Consider the following 13,190-nt stretch of genomic DNA (forward strand, 5'->3'; position numbering starts at 1 on the left):
TAATTATAAAATGAGTAAAACTAAGAACTTAAATGTATGGCCACACTGTGTTAACAATTCATTTAACATCTACTGTCTCTTTTAATACTTCTTAATTAGTAGAACCTATTATTATGAACAAATAACTTAATAAATGCTCTAATGCATTCATCTCAGTAGGCTTGAATTTATCCTAATATTATGGTACTTTAAAAACTGATTGAATTAAGCATTACATTACTATAAAGCATTTATATAAAATGACATTTAATATAACATGCAATTTCCTTACCACAGTAAGGAAAAATCTGTTCCATTTCTGGACTTAGACAATTCTTAGATTCTGTTGAACATGGAGAAAAGCATAGCTCTAATGATCCTGGAAGAATAGAACGTTTCTTTCTCAGAGGAGATGGAAGTGTGTAAGGTCGTTGAATATCAATCAGGTTTTTCAGTAAATCATCGTCAGACAATTGTTCATCATCCTGCAATTAAATACATGGATGTTTCAGTAACAGTAAAATTGAATTCTAAATCATGAAACCAATATAATATTATGAAATGAAAATTTTTCAATAAACCTTTGAATAGACTGCAACACATTTTTGAAAATAAGAACTGTGCAATAATAATAATAATAATAATAATAATAATAATAATAATTTTCATTAACCTAATTCCATAGGTTTGGAAAACATCATTCATTACTTCAGTACAGTACAGAGAAATATGGCAGAAATACAATAGTTTGAAATTCTTGTCATTATAATTCTATCATGATACAAAAACTAATAGGTATTTACATTTCAATATATACAAAGCATGTACCATAAATCCTGAGCATCACTCAGAAAAAAACCCATAAGACCAAATGTGTAGCCTACTCATCTACATAATTTCACCAGCACTTCTGAAGTGCTCAGATCCTGGTCTCAAAGTAGCTTTCCTCAAGGTTATTAAAGAAGACATCCGTAACATCAATGACACCATCATCACAGTCAGAATGCTCCCCAAACAATGATTTTTTTAAGGTTAGGGAAGGCATCGTAGCCCAACAGTGCCAGATCCAGTGAATACAGGTGGTGATCCAGTAATTGAAACCATCATTAATGGATGGCAACCATGGCAACAAGTTACATGTAAACATTGTCATGATGGATAAATGTCCCTCCATAGACAATTCCCACAGTGCTTGCCCTTCAAAGCAGTGATGTAATCTGAAAATTTGACCCGGTTCACCACAACTATTCTTATTTATTATATATAATAGAAATAATACACCAATGAAGGAATACAAGTAAAACAAGAACAGAAATCCGACAATTTCAAATTTTCCATCAATTTTTATATATATGAAAAAATTGATTTACCAGCAGTTAAGCAGGTAACATGGGAGAATACACCACTGCTTCAAAGTACAGTATTTCATAACTTCTTCAACAAAACAGCATAATAGCCAGCCTCTGTGGAGTGGTTAGCACAGAACGCTATGATAATAGAGGTCCCGGGTTTGCATCGCAGCCTGGCCATGGGTATTCTTTGTGAGTGTCCCTTCATCAATTTCATCACTCATTATCATCTTTGCGATTAGCCAAAAGTGTCAGAAAAGTGAAGTAAAATAAACCAAATAATCAATAAAGCATGCAAGCAAAGCATAATACTCTCCAGTGCTGGTTTGACCCTTTGCTACACAGAATACTGTCATCATCACTTTACAAAATTTTCATTTTGGGGGCAGAAGAACTGGTATAATTTCGTTGCTGTTTCATCTCCGGAGTGAAATAATGGACACCAGGTTCCATCAACAGTCAGAAATTGGTCCACAAATCCATCTGGATTCATCACAAACCAAATCAGATTTCATTCCAACATCATGCCCCTTGTCAGGTTTTGGTCGTTGGTCAGCAATGTAAGAACCTAAAACACAGAAATCTTCTTTGGTCAATGCACTCCACTGTCTATTTCAACATCTGCATTTCCTTGCTGATGTGTCTGCCAAAATCACTTTGTGTATTTTGTTCACATTTTCCTGTGTCATCACTTCCACCAGCCTGCCTGGGTGAAGTTACTCTTCTGCACTTAAATACCAATACCCATCCTGCCCTTCATATTCATCACCATGTCCTAATGAATGCCCTTAGGTTGTAACCCCATCTTGTGCAGAGCTGTTACATCTCCATTTTCATGTACAGTCTGCACTTAGCACCACTCCATCTCTGCATAGCAGAAATAGTGATAGGCAAGTTAGTGGCAAAAATTGGCACTTACATACACATAGGAATGCACTATAGATTATACAAATTATTTTACAATTGGATCACTAAGTATAGATCAAGCTCATTGCTTCTGTAAGTACCCTCATAGCAATGATTAGATGTACGCAAAGTATATATAATTTGAAAACAGGTAAAAATTCAATGTACTCATTTGAGGTAACAGAATTGTTTTGATGTAAGACTAAGTTACAGAGTCTCAGATAGCACAGTACGCAAGCTTGCTTCGAAGTTAAAAACTGCGAAGTTAAAAAGTGTATGTCATGTCAAGTGAACAGCTTGCTTCGAGCTTGATTTGCATCCTTTAAGCTTGCGGCAACCTTGAATCAAGTTATCATATGTCACACTTGCAGCAACAGCGAATTAGTCTGAGAATATATATAAATAATCTAGCTGCATAAATAAAACTTACCTGTTTGTAAAACTCATTGAAGTGCATCACACATGGTTTAAAATTTCTCAGAATATTATCTAAACCATCATTCACTCCTGCCTTCATGGGGTTTCTATTTTGCAGTGGAACTTCAGTTCCTGTAATGTTATGGAACATATTTTCAGAAATCTATTTTAAACACAATACATAATATTAAATCATCAAATTAAAATGCACTTACTTCTAAATTACAATTTTTATAGAACTTTCGGTTCAAAAACGTGTTCTATCTTGTATGATCTGTGTATAATGTCCCCTTGGTGTTCAACTCACCACCAAAGTTTCTTGGTTCAAGTCTCAGTTAGACATAGATGTTCCCTTGTGTTGTCCCTTTCATCTACTCATCTTTCATCTTTTCTATTGCAATTAACCGAAAGGGTTACAAACATAATGTACATTAGGCAATATAAAAAAAAATAAAGAAGCCAATATACTGGTGTAATATGATTAGCAGTAACGAAAAGATTCAAATCCCTTTGGATACTTTTACTAGGAAATCAGTTGGCCATGAGCCAGCAATTTTGAGTGACAGTGTGCCAATTTAAGAGCCATATATAGCACCTGAGGCACTACTATGAAAAATGAAGCTAGTATATTGTATAAAATATTTTACAATATTAAGGTACGTAAATCTGTAGACCAAGTACTGCATGAGCAAAAATTCACTTTAGCACAAGGTCAGGACTAACTTTCAAAGCATAAGTATCTGCATAAACACTTCTTTACTTTATTCAAGTGTGAATTTTAACCCAAAATTTGAAGCCTTTTACCTACAAAGCAGATACAATTAGAATCGATCTTAAATTAAATTGAGTTATTTCAATCATTAAAATGGAACTTTCAGATGTAATCAAGAATAATTTATCTGAGAGTATATTTTAGTTACTTTACCTAACTTTTCTGCCTCTCTGAATTAATTGAAATGACAAGGATAATGGTGATTTCATGAAGGAATAACCACAATGAAATGCCCACTACTTTTCTCATATTCAAACCTAGAAGCACAAGTTTTTATATCATGCTATCCTAACCTATAATCAAGAATGAATATTAAGAAAGAAAATGACTAAATATTTGAGAAAAACCATGCGAAAAAAATAACGTTTTTCTTTTTATTTGGAGAATTTCTCCACTAAATCTAATGATCAATGATGTTTTCTTCCAATCAAAATACAATAATTTGATGCTGATCCAGCATCATAACAAATTAATAATAATAATAATAATAATAACCTGCGGCACAACAGCCCATGAGGGCCAGGGTATACCTATCAACTGCTGGCCCCACTCCCACCTGTCGAGATCATACAACCAGATATGGGGTGACACATGGTCAGCATGATGAACACCAAGTCATTAATGTAGGTTTCCATGACCAGGTTACACTACTCACTTGTAGCTCCCCAATTTCCTCATGATGGTGGGTGGCCACCGGTCCCATACACAGGCCAAAATTTCAGGAGAAAAGTATCGTGCGTACTGAAAGTCGTGATCAATAAGTTACAAGAAGGAAGTAAACTGTACAAAAAATAATCTAATATATGCCTGTTAAAGTACATACCTTTATTAGTCTTCAACATAATCACCATCTAAATCGACACATTTTTGCCAACGTTCTGGAAGTTTGAAAATTCCTCTGTTGTAGAACTCCGTTCGGGCACGTCTGAGTATTCTCCTACCAGCAAGTTCCACTTCCTTGTTGGTGTCATATCTGTTTTCCCGCATGTGTTCTTTCAGAAAAGAAAACAAGTGAAAGTCAGAAGGAGCCAGATCTGGACTGTAGGGAGGATGTCGAAGGAGTTCCCACCCAAATCTGGCAACTTCATCCCTTGTTAGCTGTGCTGTGTGCGGCTTGGCATTGTCGTGTTGGAGGATAACACTATCCCTGCCAGGACGTTTTTCACGAATAGCACGACGAAGTTTTCTCAAAGTGCGCACGTAGTGAGATGCATTGATTGTTTCCCCAGGAGTGAGAAACACGCCTGTTCACCTGGATGATTTCCTGGCGCGAGCCACGTTCCTGTTGTTCGGGGCAGTTCTCGGGCGGCCTGTGCGAGGGAGATTACTGATGTCTGTGATTCCACCTCTAAAATGTTTTATCCATCGCCTGATGCTACTGGCAGCCATACACTGATCACCATACACTTCCTGCAATCGGCGGTGGATATCTGATGCCGATGCACCTTCCTTCAACAGAAATTCAATTACTGCACACTGGCAAAACGACGTGTCAAATGGAGCCATTACTCGCTACTCGCTAATGCGCATACGTACTGTGCCGATCACGACACTTTCAAGTGTATGTTGTCACAATAGATGGTTCTAACTGTCTTATACAGTGTATCACTCTACGTGAACATTTACGTCTGAAATAAAAAGTTGATCACGAATTTCAGTACGCACCATAGTTACTCTTCCCCCCAGGAGACTTGAACCTGTTTGCATCCTGTAGCCGGAGCCCAAAGCCTGATGCCTTAGACCACATGGCCACAGTGCACTTGCACCATACCATGAGGTATATATAGGGTGTAGGCATGCGCAGCACCCTCTGATTAGGGGGGGCAAAAGGATTGATGAAAGTTCAGTCGGGAAAGGAAAATCTCATTTTATCTCACTATTTTAGTTTTATTGCATTGATGGGTATATGTGTGTGTGTGTATGCAAATAATATATATATAAAACATATTATTAAAATACATTACATAATCAATTCATTGCCCCATAACAAACCAAATGCAGAAATGATATAAATTGTCTTTGAAATGTGTGCGCTCCTTTTCCTCCATACCCAACTGTTATGGCAGCAACTGTCTGAAGTACTTAGTTGTTCTTATTTGTCCCTCTGGCAATTCACAATGCATTACAGAAAAGAAACATACTGCGAGCAAAGCCAGCAAGAAAACTTTTCAATACAAATTTATATAAATTGAAAACGGTATTGATTTAATAGCCTGCAAAATATTTCATGGGATGCCATGGCATTCTCGTTTACAATTTTTCGGCGAAGAGGGACAACTCTTGCAGCCCCTATACTACTGCTCTGAACTTGACTAGACTGTAAGAAAAGCAAATATTGTGAGCAAAGCGAGCAAGAAAATTTTACAGTTTGAATTTTTATTTGTATAAAATTGAAGTCGAGGGGGCAATTGCCCAACTGCAGGTGCTCCTGGCCATCTGGAAGAAATAATGCAAGAAAGACGTAAAAACTAATTCCATCTTCAGTATTATTTTGTCCTGCTACTCTTAGATTCTTCTAGTATTGCATTCCTTAACTTAATGTTTGACCTCCTAGAATTGATTTCCGTCCAAGGTTGGGAAAAGGCAATGCCCTCTTCCCCGTAGTTGCTTCGAACTTTCATTGGCTTGAAAATACTTCACTTTCTTTAAAAGTATAATATCGTTTAATAACAGCAATAAGATTGCTCTACACTAAATTTGTAAGTGAAAGTATAATAATATAGGGGCACGGAACGTCTGGAAGGGGGCAAGAATGGCCACATCTCCCCTTCCAAAAACGAATGTCAACCGAAAAGTATATATTTTACACGTATAATTTGATTTCAGTCATAGTAATTTACGTTAATTATTATGCGATAATTCCAAATTCAAGTGGTCTTTATTGAGGGGGCAACACTATTATCGGGTAATATGCCCCATGGAAAAATACCTTGTTTATCCCTTTGTGGAAAAAACATGCGAACATCCATGATTAGGGGGGCATGCCTATGATATAGGGGGGGTGAGGGTAGGGCCCCACATATTCTATCAATCTAAGCCATGTTGGAGGTGATGTGAACAGCACCATGCTCAGGCTGCCTTACCCCCCTCCCGCAGGTACCCATTTATTTGAGGCTGGGTGAGCCCCATAGCCAATTTATGCAAAGACAAGGCAGAAAAAATTCCAACCTGGGAATCGAACCCCGGTTTCCCACGTGGTGGTCAGACACACTACCAACTAGACCACAACAAATTGGCCATGGAATTCAGAATCCAACAAAAATGTTGATTGCCAGATATTGACCCTCAAAGGAAGTTTCAACATATTGTGCTTATTTAGTTGCTGAAGGTAACATATGCTCTCTTCTTTCACATTTTTCTTGTCCAAGAGTGGCTGTGTCAGATAGGAGCAGGGGGAACAGATGCCAGTCAGCCCTCTTACTATGCTCCAGCAAACAAGAAAAACTAGAGAAATAAATGCTCCTGTACACATTTTTGTATTTTTGAACACCCCATGCCTCTCCACTCATTTTTTCTGGTGCCACCACTCTTGACTGAGTGTTTCCACTTACAGTTTTAATTAGGATCAGAACCCACTGTGCAACACAAGCAGAAATTTAATCAGAGACCCATTGATTATAAACCACAGCATTAGGAAATCTTTGTCAGCCATGTTTAATTAATTTTATACATAAACACTATGTTGTCATACCAATGCATTCTAGATTGTGTCTCTGGCTCACAGTTCTTTGTATAACGTCTGATAAACACACAGCATTCCATGCAAAAGGCATTCTGAACTTCCCAAGTCGTTTGCAAAATGCTTCAGCATTTGCCTTTGCTTTTTCAGGATTCTGAAAAGAAAATATATCACACACACACAATAGATAACATTTATGAATATGCTTGTATTTCTATATACAGTAATAAATGGAGCAATTAACTTCATTGTGACAATATTCATTAACATGAACAAGCATTTTTTTCAATAATGAGGAAACATAATTGTGTCTATCTTAAGACCAGGGCTGCCGAGGGCAGAGAGGAGAATGGGGGCAATTTGCCCAGGACCCACAATTGCACCAAGGACAAGGGAGAGTGGGATCAAACAAGCAAAAAGAGTAAATGCTGTGTCAAAATTTTCTTTATCGCTCTACTCACAATTCAACCATTTTTGTAAGTGGAACATAAAATGCATACGTATTGCTTAAAATTAGTTATTGTATATGAGTGATTTTTACTAGTACATATGTGAAGGACCATTTTCAAAATTGGGAAATACATGTTTGGCATTTGTGAGAAGTTAGGTGCTATAGCTGCATCACAAGACAAGAATATTCTTGGTATCGATTTTAATGTCAGTTATACAATGTACAATGATACCTCACCATTGTGTTATATTATGTATGTTTAAATCACATGGATAATATTTATAATGTCATAATAATTGAACTCAATATATTTCACATGCCTCTATGATGGTGTAATGGTAATGTCATTGCCTTGTAATCAAGGGTTTGATACCTGTTGAAGGTGCATGGTGGTTTGGTTTCATTCAGCTTCCTATACGTAAGGTGTATTGTCAATAAACCATACATAAAGTGAATCAGGGTCATGTATTGATATACTACATAATTTATAGTCTGAGTAAAGCTGGCATGCTTATCGATGTTCAATTTCTTTCTGTTGATGTTTGTTCAGGATTCGTGTTCATCCAAGTAAGTTGTAATAAAATTCTCAGCATAGAAACTGCAATGTTCTTTATTAATACAACACTATCAAATAAATTTCTGAGTAAACTATAGCTCTTTTCAATTGTTACAGCGTGCGCTCTAGAAGCTGGCAGGGGAAGTGGAGAGCGGGGAAACGACCTATCCAGCGCAACGAGACAGGCCGGTTAGAGAAAGAGACTGCAGTGCCAGAGTAGCGGGAAAGGCGAGTTGAAATCGAAAGAACCATGAAATACCGACGTCCCATTGTTCGCTTTTGGCCTGAGAATGCGTATTATCCCCATCTTGTGGTCAGTAGAATATCGATAAGTGTATGATATCAAGTGTATACGTTGTAGGAATTCTTTCCAACTGTACCGAATGTTAGCTAGCATTGTCCATTACAATCACTGCATCTTTGATGTTCCTTTCGTCAAGCGTATCTAAAAACTGCAAAAACCACTGAAAACTTATTTACATTCCTATAGAAAACCAGTGTGACTGGAACCTACGTGACAAACAATAATGCGCCCACCTTTACCCACGGGCACTTTTAAACCCCCTGTACCCTCTTTATTTTGCCAGATTTTCGTTGGAGCGTAATTCTGATGTATGTACGTTTCATCTAAATGAAATACCTATATAGGGCAAAGGTTCCTTATTTTTTAGAAGATGCATTTTTTGCAAAAAACGTTACTCTGGCTGTAACTATATCGGCTCTCTCCATCAGAAATTGTCTACCGTCGTTGCTCTTTTTGTACTTGAACCCCATATACTTCAGTATCCTCCACAACGACGAAACTCCCCACTGAAAGCTTATTTGTGTTTGCAAATCAACGCGTAGCTTGTTCAGTGTTGGATATTCACCCTTTACATAATACCCGAGGATAATTCTTCTTATTATATCTTTATCGCAACCGTCTATTGCCTTTGTGATACTGTTCCTTTTGATTCGTTTGCGCGGTAATTCAAATGACATGGAACCCGACGCCTCAAGTCTGTCTTTGCCTTCCCTAACAATACGCTGCACAGTTCGCGTACTCACTCCACAAGCTTCCAACACTCTATGTTGCACTTTGTGCACACTTACCAAGGGACCACTGTTTTCTGTTTCCTTTTGAAAATATCCATGATTGATTATTTTCCTGCATTGGCTACAAACTACCTCTTTCCTGTTCGCCATTGTACGATACTTACTGCGTTAATAAGCACAAAGCTCCCTATGGAACAACGAGAGTACAAATAAACATCATATCACATGCCACATACACGTTTATCGAAGAAACAATGCAGTTAGGCAATACACAACTCGACAACAATTACTCCCACGTATGTTATTCCTACATTCCGCTCATAACAAACAGGAATCAACACTGGGGCAAAACACCATCAGCAACGCGGTGAATTGGCAACACAGCAACGTGCAGAACGAAGTTAGCGCTGCAGCTTCCTCCCGCAACTGCGTAACTCTCGGCTCCACCGTTAGGTGGTCTGTTCTCCGGTTGGTCAGTGGCATGTTCCCCGCTCCCCACTTCCCCTGCCAGCTTCTTGAGCGCATGACGTAAGAACTGAAAAGAGCTATAGTGTTACAAGTGGGTATAGTATGATTATAACTACCTTTAACATACACTTATTAAACTGTTCATGCACAATAATCGTTGAATTCATAGAATAACAGGAACAGCATATAGCTTTTGAGTTTTTGTTTTAAGTCCACTTTATGCACAGAAAGACTAATTGGTACTGGGCCTACAGTTTAAAGTGGGATCTAAACCACTATGAGCCTCGACCAGATATAGAACAACAGCATATATCATTAATACTTTTCAGAAAGAAATAATCCTCTATAATATTTTTGACAATATTTTTTTTATTTTTAAAGAAAAGTTTAAATCTATCTAATGCATAGTGTTATAAAAGTTAAATTTTTCAATGAAGATATTGTTGTTGTTCCTCAGCACTATTCATTACAACTTCTCTCTCAGATGACTATAATCAGTTTACCCACGATACTATCTTACCTTATTTTTCTTTACATATGCTTTTGTGCTATCATTCATGTCTGTTTGTGGAACTTTCTCTAATCTAACAACCACAAATATATCAGGATTAGGATATGTTATATTAAAGATGCAACTGTGACTCAGAGAACTAATATCAACACAAGGAGTATAGTCTGATAGCATCTCCTGAATTGATGGTGAGTTCATATCAAAATAAAAATTTTCTGATATTTTCTTCCTTTCTTTTACATCATAAAGAGCCATGGAGAAAAAAATTGGCTCAATTTCTGGTTCCAACCTATGAAGAAACAAAGAAAAACTTACATTAAAAAGTATATAAACACCAGAAACTGGAAGAAGCATCAACTTAGTACAATGTGTGACAATTTAATTCCCAAAATTTGCTTACATCTGCACTAGCAGCTGCTGTCGCCTTCAAGATACTCTTCTTGTGAAGCTATGCACTTCATTAGATGATGGTGCCACTGCTGGAAACAGTGTTGCAAATCGTTTTCTGGAATAGCTCACAGTAATGTCACATTGCATTAGATGTCAGGAATGACAGCAAATCTTTGTCCCTTTAGGACATTTCTTAATTTCGGAAAGAGACAAAAACTGCAGGAGACTAAATCAGGTGAACATGGTGGTCATTTTTGTGATTTCCGATCCAGGAACTCGTAAAATTTATGCAATCATGTGGAGCAGTATTGTCATGGTCGAGAATCCACTTCCCAGACTTGAGTTCAGATGTTTTCCTCCTAACAGATTATTGTAATCTTGTCAGCAATTCCAAGTAAACTGTTCCAATCTTTTCTTGCCTTGGAACCTTGGGCAACTGAACCCCATGTGCTCACAGAACTAGCTATTGATAATAATTAATAAGCAGTGGCAGTGATTTGGGGGGGGGGGGCAAGGAGGGGCAGTTGCCCCTCCAATTTTTGCCACTTTTACCCCCGCACTATGCTAAATCTTATCTACAAAGGGAAATATACTGTTTTTGCCCCCCTAGTTTTGGCACCCCTCCCCAGTTTTGAGACCCAATCGCCGCCACTGTTAATAACAATAGCCTGTTCTCAGATATAACATAGAAAAATGTTTCCCAACTGCTTCTGGTAGCAGTTGCACATAGCTACAACATGGCACATAAGCTAATGTCAGTATGATCAATACCAAGCACCAGTTAGTGTTATGTAATTCTTAGAAAAACATAATCTCTGGAGTGAAGAATTATACCTAATAAAGTGGCAGTCACATAGATGAGAGATAGATCAGCTTGGATGTTGCTAGAATGTTGGCATTTGTTGTATCAGCTATGAAATATGGGAGAAGGCATCATCCTACATTCCATAATTCCCCATTTTCTTCCAGTCTACTTACTCAGCGCTACTCATGGTCGGATCTGTCATGCATTTACTCAAGAGATCAGGAATTTTATGCAATATATGTGTATTCTGTTTGTGAACAATACACATTTTAAGCTTCACTTCCTTCCTTTAAGAAGCAAATTAAATCTATTGTAACTCATTTCCAGGTGAAAATACAGTTAGTTGCTCTTGGATGAGCACAGTGCTCCCTTTTTCTCACACCTCCGACACAACACAGAGTGTTAGCAATGACTAATATTTTGGAATGTGGTATTTTATTGAAGGGGATACTCAGAAAGGAAGGTAGACAAGAACTTGGCTCTCACATTTCCACGAAGCTTGAATTACAAGCATTTGAAAATGAAAGTGACTGCCACGCTCACCTGCGAGTAACAGCAGGTTAATGTTCTGGGTTAGAAATCATCTAATTCCCCTATCCATAGAGCTACTTCCCTGATACACAAATATTTGGTGGATTCAATTTTTTATGATAAGATGTGATAAATCTCTTTATCTTTAATATACAGAAGAGTGGGACAATAAAAAAGTTACATTACATTAACTTTGTTAGTGAGGTTATTAAATTTAGATAATTGGGGAACTTTACATTTACAAGATTTTGATATACTGACAGATCACTTTAGATTGATAATTGTTTATCATGGGCAGACAGGCTGATCGAGCTAATTTATGTTGCATTGAGTTACTATTCGGTAGGCCTGTAAGTACACCAAAATTTATATTTTTAGTTCTGGTAGTTACTGAAATACTAATAGTGCAATATTTTTTATGTATGTATATAAGTGATCATCAATGCCAAGGTTTAGTTGCACATGACACATAATAATTCTATTGTATTGGAAGATTTTTGTTATAACTGCATATTGAAATATTGACTGGTATGTCTACTGTCTATGTTATGTGTGTAATCAACATGAAAACGCAATGTTGCAAACTGTCTCTCAAGATTGTTGGCAGAATCAAGGATGTAGCCAACCATTCACAAGCTCATAATTAACAGTTTGGCAAAGGAACTTTTAAGTTACAATATGGACAGTGGCATCGTGTGCGGTTCACATATGGATGTTCACAATAATTTTTCAATACTCAATGGATATTTACTCCTCTCCCTTGTAACTTAATCTTCAATTGAAAACGTAAGAATAACCAGTTCAAATTATTTTCAATAATTTCCCCCCAAAATAACACTATATTTGAAGTAATACAAATTTTTTTATTCAATTAACACCCTTTTAATTACGTAATTTACAATTAGTAATCGCTAGTGCAATCTAATTAGTATAACAAGCAACCTCAGGTATGTACAACGCAAGACTACCATACTTCGCAATCTATTTTCTATTACACCGATCATATGTTAACCAACGACATTCATTCAGCATTGAAAGCACGTGCATCATTATCGGGACAGAGGGAGGACACGTCTAGTCCAGAAAAAATATTTTGTGTATTAAGATATTTGGGTATTATACAGAATGTCACCTGTCAGTCAATGTGACATTGCTCATATTCCTTCTTCCCTCGTGTTTCGTATTTTTCCTCCTAGCATCATTTTGCCATGGTTCAGAGAGATTGATTTTCTACCATTTAAAGCAAGTGTTCCCAAATTTCTTTTCTTCACGGCACCCTTAGTGTTTCAAGATTTTTCCACGGCACCCAGAATGTAGTCCTCTCTAGCACTTGCAATGCTC

General features: G+C 37.2%; 1 protein-coding gene across 3 annotated transcripts in view; it reads right to left on the bottom strand.

The window, feature by feature from the left end:
• The window catches only part of LOC145984375 (dedicator of cytokinesis protein 7-like), a 138,746-nt gene that overhangs the window by 103,076 nt on the left and 22,480 nt on the right, over positions 1-13,190 (bottom strand). For all 3 annotated transcript variants that reach the window (XM_083118035.1, XM_083118037.1, XM_083118036.1), the window contains 4 exons: positions 10,133-10,412; positions 7,115-7,256; positions 2,665-2,783; positions 272-464 (listed from right to left, as the gene is read on the bottom strand). In XM_083118035.1, the coding sequence (XP_082974161.1) occupies positions 272-464; positions 2,665-2,783; positions 7,115-7,256; positions 10,133-10,412 (734 nt within the window). The remainder of the gene's footprint in view (positions 1-271; positions 465-2,664; positions 2,784-7,114; positions 7,257-10,132; positions 10,413-13,190) is intronic.

This window comes from Lepisma saccharinum, chromosome 2 (genome assembly GCF_977018435.1).
Source record: "Lepisma saccharinum chromosome 2, izLepSacc3.1, whole genome shotgun sequence".
In the NCBI taxonomy this organism is placed as follows: domain Eukaryota; kingdom Metazoa; phylum Arthropoda; class Insecta; order Zygentoma; family Lepismatidae; genus Lepisma; species Lepisma saccharinum.